At 41.8% G+C, this 17,118-nt stretch overlaps 1 protein-coding gene across 1 annotated transcript in view; it reads right to left on the bottom strand.

Moving 5' to 3' along the window:
- Window positions 1-508: 508 nt before the first annotated feature.
- The window catches only part of baz1a (bromodomain adjacent to zinc finger domain, 1A), a 115,846-nt gene continuing 99,236 nt past the window's right edge, over window positions 509-17,118 (bottom strand). The window contains exons 25-28 of the mRNA XM_038790244.1: window positions 12,022-12,503; window positions 4,646-4,800; window positions 3,953-4,040; window positions 509-2,420 (exon numbers count right to left, since the gene is read on the bottom strand). Coding sequence (XP_038646172.1) covers window positions 2,224-2,420; window positions 3,953-4,040; window positions 4,646-4,800; window positions 12,022-12,503 — 922 coding nt within the window. The 3' untranslated portion in view covers window positions 509-2,223. The remainder of the gene's footprint in view (window positions 2,421-3,952; window positions 4,041-4,645; window positions 4,801-12,021; window positions 12,504-17,118) is intronic.

The following is a 17,118-nucleotide window of genomic DNA, read 5'->3' as shown; positions in this document are numbered from 1 at the left end:
AATCATTTTTTCTGCATTCAATAGGTGACTAAAATAAAGCAACTTAATGATTTATATCTGGTCTCTTCTCACTATCATGTTAATCAGTCACCTTTTAGAAGATTGGAAAGTCAGTGCATATGCAAAATTTGGGTTTTTGTTCATTACACATCATACGATTGCATAACTAGATATTCTGGATTGAGAGCCCAGTTTATAGCAGCAAGCATGAAACTGAACCCATAATATCTGGGATAGGGCTGAATTTGGAACAAGCATAGATAAACTGTAATAATTAGCACACACGTTAACAGAGTGGAACAGTTTCAGAGCAAGAATTTCCAAAATTCAGATATTGCACTACTCGTTGAAGGATAAACTCCTCTCTATTCTTTCAACAATATGCTTTAACACCAACCTCAAGAGCATACCTATTTTCACAGCAGTATTGGTCCAAGTGTGTCAATTCACTTCACCAAAAGCCATTTGATTTTATGATCCAGATATATACACACACACAATCTTCATCTATGGTTCAACTGTACATGAATAATTTATTTTCTAGTCTCCCAAAGATGCATTGTAGAGTTTAGTTTTAACAACCTTCAACTTAAGTGCCGTAAACCAATTTGATTAATTTCATAGCCAGGTCTAATTAAACTCTTGTCTAATGTTTACAATAATAACTGAGCAACATTAAGTATAAAATATTCCAGAATTACCTTGCGGATAAAGCAAGAGAATAGTTCCCAGCCATTCCAAGTTATCTGATCTCAGCCAGAACAGATTTGAGAGTGGGGGTTTGGAGGAGGGCTGGAGTAGATGTAGGTTTCACACTCGCAGCACACGCTGGAATTTGCAATTTTATGGGTATGGAGGAGAGGGGTCAAGCGTAGTGAGAATACGCTTATGTTTGAATGGGCTGCTAACAACGCCATTCAGCAAGTTTGTGCCTTCTGAATACGTGGAAACAGAAAAGAAAATTAATTTAATTGAAGTTGTTTCAGTATAATTCTATAATTTACAGTACTGTTTTGGGTCTTCAGTACACTCGCAATCAAAAATGCAATCTGATTAAGCTGCAGTTCATTTAATGTATTAAATATCCAATCTTTAATCAGCATTAAGGCAGAATTGCATTTATGTACCCAAATCCACTGATGATTGAAGGAAGGTATAATTTGTCACAACATTGGTTTGTTGCTGAGAGCTGTGTCAAAATGTCCCACAGCGCTATGCATCAATACTGCAGTTAAGGCAACTCAATGGAGGTATTCAAGAAAGCACAGTTGATGAAACTATTTCAGTTATATTGGTAAGCATCTTCATTTTAGTCCTCCACGAATAGTTTCTAGTGTCACACATTCAAGTATCAACTATGTCAACGTAAACTTTTATTTATACAAAGAAACAAAAATTATTTTTACAAAGTAAACCACATTATTAAATTCGGGACTGCTGATGCCAGAAACATTACATAACAATCCAGTTCCTGGATTCCACATTTTATTGGGCATTTGAAAGGATGCGTTTAAAAAAAAGAGAAAATGTTGCAGCGTGGAAAAACCTCAATCCTCCCCCAAATTTCAATTACAAATTTCATAAATAAGAGAAATTCAACATCCCACAAATTGTTTTCAACACAATAAATATCTACTCTATTTCATGGCACACCAATAATTCTCACCAGCATGAAATATGTACAGTACTGAAATGATATACAATTGTCACTCATGTTGTAGTGTAACATTCTTTGTTGGTTTAAAAAACCTCATTTTTAATTAAAATAAAGATGTAACTTGAGACTTGGTGACTGATTTTCCTTTAAACAAATTAACAATCTATTTCTTCACAAAATGAGAACACAGGTGAGCTCCACAATTATATTTATAAAAGTATAACATTTACCCTGTGTTTGGTGGAAGACACTACTATGCATGAATGTTACTTCAAAAAAGTACAAAAGTCATTCAGTAAAACAGTACTGTATCCAATATACACAATTATGAAATCTCTACAAATTTATTGTAGCAAAATGCAGCTTCACACTACATTTTCCTGAGTGCTTAACAATAGAAGAATTTTAGTCCAGTGCAGGTCGCATTTCAAGGTTGTAAAATAAAAGTTATTGCAGTTCATAGAAGGGCAAGGCAGTCTGTGGCATGATTTTAGTTTTCATTTCAAAACTGGAACACAGTATACATTTTGTAATGTTCCCATCTAAAGCAACACCACTGAACAACCTTATATTCTTGACCTTTTGGTAACTGGTGGTTGTGGTGGATGGTCCACATTGGCAGGTTTCATTGGCAATCCCAGCTTTTCTACTTGATTGTGAAAGAAGGCTTGAAGTTTTAACCCAGCTTTTGCTTCAGTTGTGTTTCGAGGGTTGTATTCAAAACAGTTTGTAAACATCAATTCGACATCATCAATAAAATCCGCTGCAAAAGAAAAGAAAAATTTAAGATGCAATTATAAAACAATTTTTAGATACACTAGCAGATTTCCATGGCCTTACTCACTGAACGGGAGGATATGGGCTGGGATTTTCCACACCTTCCCGTTTTGCACCGGCTGAGGCAGCCCATCATTGGCGGGATCTTTGTGCCCCTGCTGCTGCCAATGGGGTTTCCCATTGAATATAACCTCCACCACTGAGAAACCCACGGTGGGGGTTCACTGTTAGCAGGATGGGGAGATCCCGCCAGCGGGAACAGCAGGAAAATTCCGGCCATAGGTCTTGTAACAGAAGAAGAATTATACTATACATCACAGTATAACAGGAAAATAAATTGGGCATCATTCCCTTGAATACATAATCTAGGCCAACACTTCTGCACATGACTAGTGCTACATCAGTAAAGATGCTTCCTTTCAGAGATTACACAGCTCGAATGGTTCAGGTTTAAGATCCCATAGCACTGTTCCGAGGAAAAGTTTAATTCTACTTGTAGCTTGGTTAATATGCTTCCGACAACCAATACCATCAGGAAAAGTAACTGGCCATTCATGGCACTGCTGTTTGCAGAATGCAGAGTGGCTGGCACAACTACCAACATAATAGGTAGGGAACTTAAAGTAACCCGTGTGAAGCATTTTGATGACTTTCATCACAAGGTACAAAACAAATACAGCATGGTGGCACAATGGTTAGCATTGCTGCCTCACAGTTCCATGGTCCCAGGTTCAATTCCGACCGTGCTTACTGCCTGTGTGGAGTTTGCACTTTCTCCCTGTGTCTGTATGGGTTTCCTCCTGGTGCTCCGGTTTCCTCCCACAGTCCAAAGTGCAGGTTAGGTGGATTGGCTATTCTAAATTGCCCTAAGTGTCCAAAAGGTTAGTGGGGTTGCAGGGATAGGGTGGTGGTGTAGGCTTCAGTAGGGTGCATTTTCCAAGGGCTGATGCAGATGCAATGGGCTGAATGGTCTCCTCCTGCACTATAGATTCTATGAAATACAATAAGTGCTTTGTGCAATTACTTTTGGAGTTCACAACCGGTTCTATTGACAAACATAACCAAGTTGGATCAGCAATATTCCACAATTGGCCAAGATGCACACAAATCTAGGTCTGATCTTTGTCATGAGCAGAGAACATAGTATAATGACAGCCAAAGTGTAGCAAAATGTTGCTGGGACAGGTGTGCAGGAACTGGTGCAACAGATACAGGAACAAAATAAATTTGAATGTTGAGACAGGCCAGGCCACAACTGAAGGAGGGGTAAAACTTTGGGCAGAGGCTGGGATCAAAGTGAAGGGAAAAATAACCAAATAAAAGCAGTGTTTGCAGCTCTAGTTTTTTTTTGCAGCAGAGATATTAAAATATAGTTGGGGTACATCTGATGGGCAGCCTTTCCCTTTCAATCTAGGGAATGGAACTGATTTGATTAAATTCAAATGAATAGTTAATTGAAAATAAAGGATGACTGGAAATGGATAAAACCAAGAAGGTATTTAAACTTTCAAAACTTACATGCAAAGTTATAAACACATCGATTTAATTTTTCTCTTATAATATTTAAGGCAACTGGCTTTTTAATAATATCATAATAATCAGTGACCTGTAAAGGAAACAGAAAAAAGGTGCCATGTTAATGGGATTTTATTTTTTATCAGTGTAATAGAAAACATCTTGAATAAAACATTTGATTTTAGCGCAATGAACAATTATTTTAAAAAATAACCTGAAAAAGTCACAAACACTTGTGCAAGTGACTAAACGTTCAGTTGACCAATATCGATATTTCCAAGTAAATGTATTACTTTAAGAAATTAAGGACATAGCAATAGGCTAAACACTTTTTAAGGAGCTGTGCTTTCATTGGGATTACATAACCTGAATTACTCACTTTACCTTTGACATTCAGAAGACTATTCTGCTACGTAATCAAAAAATGCATTTATTTACTTAACCAAACCCAACAATATTTATAATATACCATGAGGCAACAAGGCATGAATCGTTAACTGACGTATTTTCTAATACCCAAGTTTTACTATATAAAGTTAATAGCAAAACCAACTAAAATGCAAGTCTTAAATTCCTACAGGAACTAGAATTTGATGACCAAGACAAAGGATCATACACATAAAATACTAAATATCAACCAGTCATTTGCAAAGAATCTATGGCACTACAAGATAATTTTAATGCAATTGAATATACCTGGGCTTTGTTTACCAGCTTCAGGAATGGCCAACTGTCTTCATGCCGTACTAAGTCGACTATTAGCTGTTCACAAACTGAAAGCTCGTGTATACCAGAGTGTCGACTTGAGCTCCTCCGATTCCCTGTTATTTTTGATACTTGCATCACTGTGTCTTGTTGAAAAAAAAATACAAACCATGACTAAAATAAATCACATGTTCACAGACTGAGTATTTAATTTCTTGCTCAGGCTCAGTAAGCCTTGGAGAAGAACGGTTACTAAATTATCTTATAGCCATGCAAAACTAAATTGTCAGACTATTTAATGCATTAAAATATTCAAAGAGTAACCAAATTTTTTTTAAACTCAAAAGTTAAAATAATTTAATTCTGCAGAGGACCCAGTTGATCCTCACCTCTGTAAAACCAAGAAAGCTTCATCATGTTACATTGTACAGAGTGAATGAATCAGAGTATCAGGGGCCAGAAACAAAGCCACGAAAGGTTTGAAAGACGAGAATCAGGACTTCAAATTGGAGGTGGAAGGGAACGGGTAAGCCAGCACTTGTAAGCAAAGGTAGAGCTGGCAGCATTGTATTGAAGAGCCAATATTTATCCCTCAAATGAAGATTGCTGAAACAAAATCTGGTTATTAATGCATTGCTAGTTTTGGGAGCTCATGGAAGGGCAGGAGATAGAGATTCACAGAATGTTTAAGGCAGCATACCAGATTGATAAGGGTGGGAAACCCCTGGAGGGCAGGAGAAACATCTTCAGAATTGAGGCTGGAGAATTCAATACTATGGTGTGTGGTTGATGCAAACCATGTCAACATTCAGGTGGTGATGTGAAAAGAGGAAACTGTAGGTCAGTCAGCTTGACACAAATCAAAAGAAAATTGCCAAAACAGACTAATAATATGGTAACAGAACACTGTCATAATATGATTAGGCAGAGTCAACACAGATTATTGAAAGGGAAATGGTGTGTTGGGCAAATCAGTTACAATTTTTTGAGGCTGTCACCAGCACGTTAAATAGGGGAAAAATTATTGATTGGGGCATTTGGATTTTCAAAGAGCATTCAATAAGATAGCACACAAGAGGCAGTTACTAAGTATTGGGACTCAAAGGAAATATATTAGCATGGACTGAAGATTGGTTAACTGACAGAAAACAGGAGCAATAACAGATCATTTTCACATCTGCAGCTTGCAATTAGCAGGGTATTGCAAGGGTCAGCAAGTTGTAATTAATCATATACCATTAACTTTGGTGATGGGACTGAGAATAATAATCAAAGTTTGACAGGTGGGAAAGAAAGCCATGAGAAAGAGGCTGCAAAGGAATATGGTCAGGTTCTATATATGATCTGAATCTTGGGTGTGCAAGGGAACATTTCAAAGGTTGCAGAAGACAAGTTGGTGGAGTGACAGATAGGTGGCAGATGAAGTTCAATACGGAGAAGTGTGAAGTGATGCATTTTAGCAAGAACAACAATTACAGCAAGGAGGTTATGCTGAACTTATACAAGACACTAGTTAGATCTCAACTGGAATATTCCGTACAGCTCTGGGCGCCACAATACAGGAAGGATGTGAGCACACTGGAGAGAGTGAAGAAGCAGTTACAGGAATCGTTCTCAGATTGAGAACCTTCAGTTATGATGCTAGATTGGAGAAGTTGGAGCTGGTTTAGCAGACTGGGCTAAATCGCTGGCTTTTAAAGCAGACCCAGGCAGGCCAGCAGCATGGTTCAATTCCCATACCAGCCTCCCCGAACAGGCGCTGGAATGTGGCGACTAGAGGCTTTTCACAGTAACTTCTTTGAAGCCTACTCGTGACAATAAGCGAATTTCATTTTAATTTCATTTCAAGTTGGGACTGTTCTCCTTGGGAAGAAGGCTAAGAGGGGATTTGATAGAGGTATTCAAATCATGAAGTGGACAGAGTAGATGGATGAAATTGTTCCCGCTCGTAAAAGGATTGAGAACGAGGGGGCACAGATTTTATTTTTTTTAAAATAAATTTAGATTACCCAATTATTTTTTCCAATTAAGGGGCAATTTAGTGTGACCAATCCACATTTTTGGGTTGTGGGGGCGAAACCCACGCAGACACGGGGAGAATGTGCAAACTCCACACAGACAGTGACCCAGAGCCGGGATCGAACCTGGGACCTCATCACCGTGAGCCGGTTGTGCTAACCACTAGGCCACCGTGCTGCCCTTGGGGGGCACAGATTTGAAGAGATTTGCAAAAGAAGCAAATGTGAAGAGAAAAACCTTTTTCACAGTGCGAGTGGTTCGGGTCTGGAATGCACTGCTGGGAAGTGTGGTGGAGACAGGTTTAATAGAGGCATTCAAGAGGGCATGATTACTCAAATGGAAACAATGTGAAGGGTACAGGGAAAAGGCAAGAGAATGGCACAAAGTCATAATTTTCATTTGGAGAGCTGTGCAGACACAATGAGACTTCTGCACTATAACAATTCTGTAAATCTGGTTGAATGAGTAGGCAAGAACATGGCAGATGGAATGTGTACAAGGCACATAGGCCTTGCACTAAACACCCGTAAGACAAAGGCCCTCCACCAATCTGCCTCCGCCACACTGCACTGCTCCCTGATGATCAAAATCCATTTCATGGGAGCCTACCATTAACAAGGGCAGATATCGACGGCGACACCGCCTTCGGTGTCAGCGCAGAGTTCGGTCACCTGAAGAAGGGTGTTTGAAGACCAGAACCTCAGACTTGGCACCAAGCTTATAGTTTGCAGAACAGTAGTGAAACTCACCCTCCTATATGGCTCAGAGACATGGACTATGTACAGTAGGCACCTCAAAACCGTTGAGAAATACCACCAGCGCTTCTCTACAAGATCCTGCAAATCCATTGGCAGGATGTGTACCAACATCAGTTTTTTTGCTCAGGCCAACATCCCCAGTATCGAATCACTGACCATGTTCAATTAGCTCTGCCGGGCAAGCCACATTGTCCACATGCCCGACACGATACACATGAAAAGAGCATGCTACTGGGAGCTTCGACATGAAGTCCCAGGAGGGCAGCGGAAATGCTTCAAAGACACCTCAAGCCTCCTTGGAAAAGTGCAAGACAAAAAAGTGGAACAGTGGAAGCAGCGCAAGAATCTAGGGGCATGATTCAGCAGCCTCATCTGGGTGTTGGGGCGAGGCCATTGACTCACGAGAGGCCTCTTACAAGATTTGCAATGCTCAAAACGTCTTTCATCACAATCTGGATCTTGCCCTCACCGGGGGTGGTCCATATTAGCATATTTAAATGAACTGTATGGCTCATTTCAATATATGTTTTGCTGGATTCAGCCGGTGTCTGGGAACAAGGGCTGTGCCTGGGAGAAGTCACCAGGATGCTATTTAGTACTCGCCCACACAAACGTGGACCAGCCATAATTTGGGGGGGGGGTCCCCTCAGGCGGTTGGGGACAATGCAGGGTGGCACCCTGGCTCTCCGTCTGGCACCTGGACATCTTGGCACTGGCACGAATTGGGCTCTGGGGAGTGAGGTGGGTTCCGGGCCCCCCATAGATTTATTTTTGTGGGGGGTGGGGGGGGGGGGGGGGGGGGGGGGGGGGGGGGGGGGGGAAGAGAAGAAAGGAGAGAAAGAAAGCTTGGGGCAGCCTTCCAAAATGGCAACCCAGTCTGTGAGGAGTCTTTCCTCTTAAATCCCTCTATGTGCAGCCTAAGCATTCAGCAGAGCCTTCCAAAGACTCAAAAACACCAGCAAAGTGCCATTGAATAGAGGAATGTTTCCGGCTTCGGAGTGGACTTTCACTCAAATCTGCTAAATCATGCCCTAGAACTAGGGATCATTGTTTAAAAATTAGGACTCGCCCACTTAAGACAGGAATGAGGAGAATTATTTTCTCTCAAAAGGTAGTGAATCTTTGAAACACTTCCTCAAAGGTAGTGGAAGCTGAGTATTTGAATATTTTGATGGCAGAGCTAGATAGATTCTTGATAAGCAAGGGGGTGAAAGGTTATTAGGATGGGAACGTTGAGTTGAGGTTACAATCAGATCAGCCATGATCTTATTGATGACGGGGCAGGCTCGAGGAGTCAAGTGGTCTACTCTTGATCCGAATTCATGTATATCGACAGCGAGACGTTTTAATCAATCCGAATTTTTGTATGAACCACTGCCTCCTTCCTCCATGGACTTTCATTTTCCCCAGTCACATTTTGGCTTCTCCCTAGTACTAGACAATATCCTGAGATCTATCAATTGCTCCTTTAATCCTGACGTAACCAATTCCTTGTCCCGATATTCAGACAGAAATAAATAGTTTACACAAGCGTTATTCCCCTATCTTTAAAAATTAGCATTACTTCATTATTTAACCCTTGCCGACTACCGTCATATGTTTGAACACTTCACAGAAACAGAAATTTACAGTTACAAGCCATTTTTCTTGCTGACATTGACTTTCAATTATTAGTCAGATTTTCTTCCTGATCATCCTAGTCATCAACGTCACATTTTTGCAGTAACAGTTGCGCTGTGCTTTTCTTTTCAAGTTCCATATATAGCATGCTACAAGGTCAACTATTCCAAACTCCTTTACTTCCAAGAATCCATTTTGGACAATCGCTTTTTGTTTATTTCAAGTGCCCTCTTGTCATTATGGTTCATTTATGGGCAGCACGGTAGCATAGTGGATAGCACAATTGCTTCACAGCGCCAGGGTCCCACGTTCGATTCCGGCTTGGGTCACTGTCTGTGCGGAGTCTGCACATCCTCCCCGTGTGTGCGTGGGTTTCCTCCGGGTGCTCCGGTTTCCTCCCACAGTCCAAAGATGTGCAGGTTAGGTGGATTGGCCATGATAAATTGCCCTTAGTGTCCAAAATTGCCCTTAGTGTTGGGTGGGGTTACTGGGTTATGGGGATAGGGTGGAGTTGTTGATCTTGGGTAGGGTGCTCTTTCCAAGACCCAGTGCAGACTCAATGGGCTGAATGGCCTCTTTCTGCACTGTAAATTCTATGACTGTCCATTTGGAGCCCATGTCTAAACTTATGAATCAAGCAAACACAAGTTTGGTATCAGAAATCGAAGTGCTTCAAATTGATTGATACAGGTTAATTGAAAGGGTCTTTATGACAAATGTAGTTTAACGTGGACAAGGAACAGTGTGGTGTACTTAAGTTAGAAAACACCGTACAGGTTTATAATTTGCAAGGAAAAGGATCAGGATCTGGGAACAGCAGCTGACTCCCCATTAAACATGAATAAGCAATGTCGACATTGCTATAGAGATATCAAATGGTGTAAGATGCAAAGCTATGACCAGAGTATAGATAAAGTTCACTATATAAAGCACTGATGAGCCCACACAGTATTCGGAGTGTCTGATTCGTGTGCAGAGGGGAACCTGCACTGCTGAAATGCAGCTAAAATGTGATTGTTACAGAAAAAAGGATTTCAACAGCAGGGAATAGATTAGTTGAGACTCTGGCAAGTTACAGGCAGTCTCTTGGAACATGCCAGATTGTTTGAAAGTTCCCCAGACTATCAACTGAATTGACTGCAAGGTCGCCCTTCTTTCTTGCCACCAACCCAAGGTTTATCTGCATTCTGCTGAAGGAAAGACTGAGAACAACGCAGTGTACGAGGCTCAAATGACCGAATATTTTTGTGTCCCATTTCATTTGAGTCAGAAATTTCTCCAATTGAACATTGGGAATACCATTCTGAAGACGCACTTGGTTCTTTCACTAAAAATAACCGACAATTAATCCAATTTAATTCCCTTGCTAATCGTTCAGAACCAGACCATGGCATTTCATTAGATCCTCAAACTCTACAACTTGTCATTTGGACCACATAAGTCTGTAATACAATCTGTGTTTGCTCTTAACTAATTTCTGCTATTGAAGACTGTCCATATTTTGATCATTTCAATATTACTTCAATACCCTCCTCTCCACTCCAATATAAAAATAACTACACTGCTTACATCTGGTCCTACACTAAATCCCATAGCACAACCCACAGATCTTCATTAGCTTCCTGCCCTCAGTGCATCAAATTCAAAACACCCTCATTCCCAAATCCCTCCAGGACCACCTTAAGCCCTATTCTCCAGCAGTTGCTCAAGCTACATTTATTTTTATTACTTGTATATCCCCAACACCACTAGTCCACGATTCATGTAGGAGCTTCAAATGACATGGCCCTACTTTTTGGAACACCCTCTAATTCTATTCCCCTGCTCTTACTGCTTCGCTCTTGATGCTTACTGATTTTGCTCTGAAGACCTGGAATTTTTGTTTTATATCATGATCTATACAAGGACAATATTTGGCTAACCATATAGATGGACACAGTACATCATTTCAAAATACTGTTCTTCAATAAAAATCAGATTTTCAATAAGCATGGATACTTTAAAAATGTAGTAGGTTACTCATTACATTTTTTGAAAAGTAGCACAACAGATAACTTTGCATGTTGAGACCCAAATTTGGTAACATTAGTCATTTTCAAAAATCTGATTGAATTTCTGCAGGATGTCTTACTACATTTACACAGTGCCTTGGTGAGACCACAACTAGAATATTGATGCAGCTTTGGTCTCCACGAAAGGCTACACTTGCCAGAGTGGGAATGCAGCAGAGCTTCACTAGACCGATACTGGCGTTGGCTGGACTGTCCGAAAGGAAAGATTGGTTTGACTCGGCTGATACCAGGGTTGGTGGGACTGTCGGAGAGGAAAGATTGGTTTGACTGGGCCTGTATCCACTACAGCTGAGAAGGATGGGAGGAGATCTGATTGAAATATAAAATTATAACAGTGTTGGACAGATTAGATGCAAGGAGGATGTTGTCTCCGGTTGGGGAATCGAGAACCAGGGAACACAGTCTCAGGATACAGGATAGACCATTTAGGACGGAGGTGAGGAAACACTCATTCACTCAAAGAGTGATAGGGAATCTGTAGAATTCTCTACCACAGGAGGGCCAAGTCACTGGATGTAATTCAAGAAAGAGATTTTTTTTTAATTAATGATTTGAGTGGCATGAAGTGGTTTGGGGAGAAAGAATGAATACGGCATTGAGGTAGAGGATCAGCCATGATCATATTGCAAGGTGGAGCACGCTTAAAGGGCTGAATGGCCTGCTCCTAGTTTAAATGCTTGTAAAACCAACATATAGGTTAGAAAAACTAATAAGGCATCCTGAATTTTGTAACTTATACGAGTTGATATCCAGACAATTAATTTGATGTGAATTATTCAGCAATATATTTAAAAGTAGGCTATATCACCACATGATAACATTATAATGTAATGCAGTAACTTATTGAAAAAGTAATTGAGAAGTTCCTGCATTACGTTCTAACAACACTTCTATCTACCTGCAGATTTCCGTTTCCTGCCTCTTTTGCCTGTTTTGATCTTCGGCATTGTATTCTGTTGTACACGGCGTGTATACTTCCTCTTTTTTCTTACAGGTTCATCCTGGGAGAGGTCCAATTCAGAAACATTAACATTGAGAGAAGTTGAAGTGCTGCATTCAGGAGTGCTAGTAGCAATCCTCCGATATTTTCGTCGCTTAGGTGGGGTGACCAATTCACTGAGGGATTCAATTGCTCGACAGGATTTAGCACGACGATATGGTCTGGGCAGTGGTTTTACTTCAAAGTTTGATGCAGATTTTGGCTTCCTCCCCAATCTACGTCCACGCTTTCTACCGACTAATTTGGGGTTTTTTGACTGATTGCGACGGGTGTATTTTCTTCTGCCTGTGCGCTGGGTACCCATTGCTTTTAGAGCTCTGGGTCTTCCTCTTCTGCGCTTGATTTGTAGTTTCAACCGTGGTCTTCCTCTTCGTGGTTCACTGGTTAGGGAAATAAAACACACATACTTTCCTCAAAATGTTCATACAAGAGGATTCCTTCACTGCACATTTAAACCAACTTAGGCATCCAAATTTAAATAATTCGAACATCTATGTTCTGGTGGAAATGAAATTCAGTTACAATTATCAGTTATACGGTCCTAAAATGAACATTTACAGTAAAATATGCTCCCATTATAAACCTGGACCAAAACATGAAAAATCAAATCCGATGTTATCACTGTGGAGTCTACAATATTGGAAAAAATATTAAAGAAAATTTGTTCACAACAGTAATCTTTATTGTCACAAGTAGGCTTACATTAACACTGCAATGAAGTTACTGTGAAAAGCCCCTAGTCGCCACATTTCTGCCTGTTTGAGTGCACGCAGACAGAATACAGAATGTCCAAATTACCTAACAGCACGTCTTTCGGGTCTTGTGGGAGGAAACCGGAGCACCCGGGGAAACCCACACAGACACGGGGAGAACGTGCAGACTCCATACAGACAATGGCCCAGGCTGGGAATCCAAGCTGGAAATCGAACTGGGACCATGGAGCTGTGAAGCAACAGTGCTACCGGCTATGCTGCCTGTGGGATTTGAACAGCTGGCTATGCCAGCATCTATTCCCCATCCCCGAGGTCATTTATGAGTCAACCCCATTGCGGTGCATCCGGCGTCACATCTAGGCCAGATCAGGCAAGGGTGGCAGATTTCCTTTCCTAAAGGACATTTATGAACCAGGTGGGTTTTTACGAAAATCAACAATGGTTTCATGATCATCTTTCGACTTTTAATTCCAGATTGTTTATTGAATTCCAATTTCACCATCGATCATGGTGGAATTTGAATCCTGGGTCTCTGGATTACCATTTCAGTGCAAAACTGTCATAGAACATTACTGCGCAGTACAGGCCCTTCGGCCCTCGATGTTGTGCTGACCTGTGAAACCACTCTAAAGCCCATCTACACTATTCCCTTATCATCCATATGTTTATCCAATGACCATTTAAATGCCCTTAATGTCGGCGCATCCACTACTGTTGCAGGCAGGGCATTCCACGCCCTTATTACTGAGTAAAGAACCTACCTCTGACATCTGTCCTATATCTATCTCCCCTCAATTTAAAGCTATTTCCCTCGTGCTAGACATCACCATCAGAGGAAAAAGGCTCTCACTGTCCACCCTATCTAATCCTCTGATCATCTTGTATGCCTCAATTAAGTCACCTCTTAACCTTCTTCTCTCTAACAAAAACAGCCTCAAGTCACTCAGCCTTTCCTCATAAGATCTTCCCTCCATACCAGGCAACATCCTGGTAAATCTCCTCTGCACCCTTTCCAGTGCTTCCACATCCTTCCTATAATGCGGCGACCAGAATTGATCGCAATACTCCAAATGCGGCCACACCAGAGTTTTGTACAGCTGCAACATGACCTCATGGCTCCGAAACTCAATCCCTCTACCAATAAAAGCTAACACACCGTACGCCTTCTTAACAACCCTATCAACCTGGGTGGCAACTTTCAGGGTTCTATGTACACGGACACCGAGATCTCTCTGCTCATCCACACTACCAAGAATCTTACCATTAGCCCAGTACTCTGTCTTCCTGTTACTCCTTCCAAAATGAATCACCTCACACTTTTCTGCATTAAACTCTATTTGCCACCTCTCAGCCCAGCTCGGCAGCTCATCTGTGTCCTACTGTAACATCCTTCCACACTGTCCACAACTCCATCGACTTTAGTGTCATCTGCAAATTTACTCACCCATCCTTCTCGCTCTCCTCCAGGTCAATTATAAAAATGACAAACAGCAGTGGCCCCAAAACAGATCCTTGTGGTACACCACTAGTAACTGAACTCCAGGCTGAACATTTCCCATCAACCACCACCCTCTGTCTTCTTACAGCGAGCCAATTTCTGATCCAAACTGCTAAATCACCCTGAATCTCATGCCTCCGTATTTTCTGCTATAGCCTACTGTGGGGAACCTCATCAAACACTTTACTGAAATCCATATACACCACATCAACTGCTTTACCCTCATCCACCTGTTTGGCCACCTTCTCAAAGAATTCAATAAGGTTTGTGAGGCATGACCTACCCTTCACAAAACCGTGTTGATTATCCCTAATCAAATTATTCCTTTCTAGATGATTATAAATCCTATCTCTTATAAACCTTTCCAAGACTTTTCCCACAACAGAAGTAAGGCTCTCTGGTCTATAATTACCAGGGTTGTCTCTACTCCCCTTCTTGAACAAGGGGACAACATTTGCTATCCTCCAGTCTTCTGGCACTATTCCTGTAGACAATGACCAGATAAAGATCAAAGCCAAAGGCTCAGCAATCTCCTCCCTAGCTTCCCTGAGAATCCTAGGAGAAATCACATTCGGCCCAGGGACTTATCTATTTTCACACTTTCAGAATTGCTAACACCTCCTCCTTATGAACCTCAAGCCCTTCTAGTCTAGTAGCCTGTATCTCAGCATTCTCCTCAACAACAGTGTCTTTTTCCTTGTGAATACAGATGAAAAATATTCATTTAGCACCTCTCCCATCTCCTCAGACTCCACGCACAACTTCCCACTACTGTCCTTGACTGGCCCTACTCTTACCCTAGTCATTCTTTTTTTCCTGACATACCTATAGAAAGCTTTAGGGTTATCCTTGATCCTAACTGCCAAAGACTTCTCATGTCCCATCCTGGCTCTTCTTAGCTCTCTCTTTCGGTCCTTCCTTGCTAACTTGTATCTCTCGAGCGCCCTAACTGAACCTTCACATCTCATCTTTACATAAGCCTCCTTCTTCCTCTTGACAAGTGATTCAACTACTTTAGTAAACCACGGTTCCCTGGCTCGACCGCTTCCTCCCTGCCTGACAGGTATATACTTATCCTTATTCCTTGAACAAGCTCCACATTTCAATTGCGCCAGTCCCCTGCAGTTTCCTTCCCCATCCTATGCATTGTAAGTCTTGCCTCATCGCATCATAATTGCCTTCTCCCCAAATATAACTCCTGCCTTGCGGTATATACCTATCCCTTCCTATCGCTAAAGTAAACATAACCGAATTGTGGTCACTATCACCAAAGTGCTCACCTACCTCCAAATCGAACACCTGTCCTGGTTCATTACCCAGTACCAAATCCAATGTGGCCTCGCCTCCCGTTGGTCAATCTACACACTTTGTCAGGAAACCCTCCTGCACACATTGAACAAAAACAGACCCAGCTAGAGTACTCGAACTATAGCGTTTCCAGTCATAATTTGGAAAATTAAAGTCCCCCATAACAACTACCCTGTTACTTTCACTCCTATCCAGAATCATCTTTGCAATCCTTTTCCTCTACATCTCTGGAACTTTTCGGAGGCCTATAGAAAACCCCTAACAGGGTGACCTCTCCTTTCCTGTTTCTAACCTCAGCCCATACTACCTCAGTTGGCAAGTCCTCATCAAACGTCCTTTCTGCCACCGTAATACTGTCCTTGACTAACAATGCCACCCCTCCCCCTCTTTTACCACCTTCCCTGAGCTTACTGAAATATCTAAACCCCGGAACCTGCAACAAGCATTCCTGTCCCTGCTCTATCCATGTCTCCGAAATGGCCACAACATCCAAGTCCCAGGTACCAACCCATGCTGCAAGTCTACCCACCTAATTCCGGATGCTTTTGGCATTGAAGTAGACACACTGTAAACCACCTTCCTGCCTGCCGGTACACTCCTGCAACCTTGAAACCTTACTCATGATCTCACTACTCTCAACCTTCTGTATACTGGAGCGACAATTCAGGTTCCCAACCCCCTACTGAATTAGTTTAAACCCTCGCAAAGAGCATTAGCAAATTTCCCCCCCCCCCCCCCCCCCCCCCCCAGGATATTGGTGCCCCTCTGGTCCAGGTGTAGACCATCCTGTTTGTAGAGGTGCCACCTACCCCAGAATGAGCCCCAATTATCCAGGTATCTGAAACCCTCCTGGTCTCTATAAATCAACAACAAAGCATTATTATGTGCAATATGTCCAAACTATTGGCATGCAAAATGCTTTCAGACATTTGGCCTTTGTCTTAATTACGCTCATCCCCATGCCAACATCTTTTGTAATCTGAGACATTTTAGGCAACTGACTCTGAAAAGAGACAAACTAGACAATGAAAGGCGTGTCAGTATGATGTCAGGATCTAGAGGTTGCCCACAACTATTATTTAAAAAAAATATATATTTTATTGAGCGATTTATATATTTACACAACAAACATAATCACAAAACAAACCAAGCCAACAGGGCTGCAAATAACGAATTCAACAAAATACCTGACACCCCCGCCCCCCACCCATTGCTGACAACTTAACTTTTCTCAAGGAAGTCAATGAATGGCTGCCACCTCCGGGCAAACCCCTCCACAGACCCTCTCAAGGTGAACTTTATTTTTTCAAGCCTGAGAAACTCTGCCAGGTCACCTTCCATTCTAATAATATCCATCTCCGGGCTACCAAGGAGGCAAAGGCCAAAACATAGGCCTATCTCGCCCCCTGGACACCCAGGTGTTCTGACACTCCAAAGATTGCCACTTCTGGACTCGGGACCACCTTCACCTTCAGG

The sequence above is a fragment of the Scyliorhinus canicula genome, chromosome 2 (assembly GCF_902713615.1).
Source record: "Scyliorhinus canicula chromosome 2, sScyCan1.1, whole genome shotgun sequence".
Classification (NCBI taxonomy): domain Eukaryota; kingdom Metazoa; phylum Chordata; class Chondrichthyes; order Carcharhiniformes; family Scyliorhinidae; genus Scyliorhinus; species Scyliorhinus canicula.
This window is presented reverse-complemented; position numbering and strand designations above follow the sequence as displayed.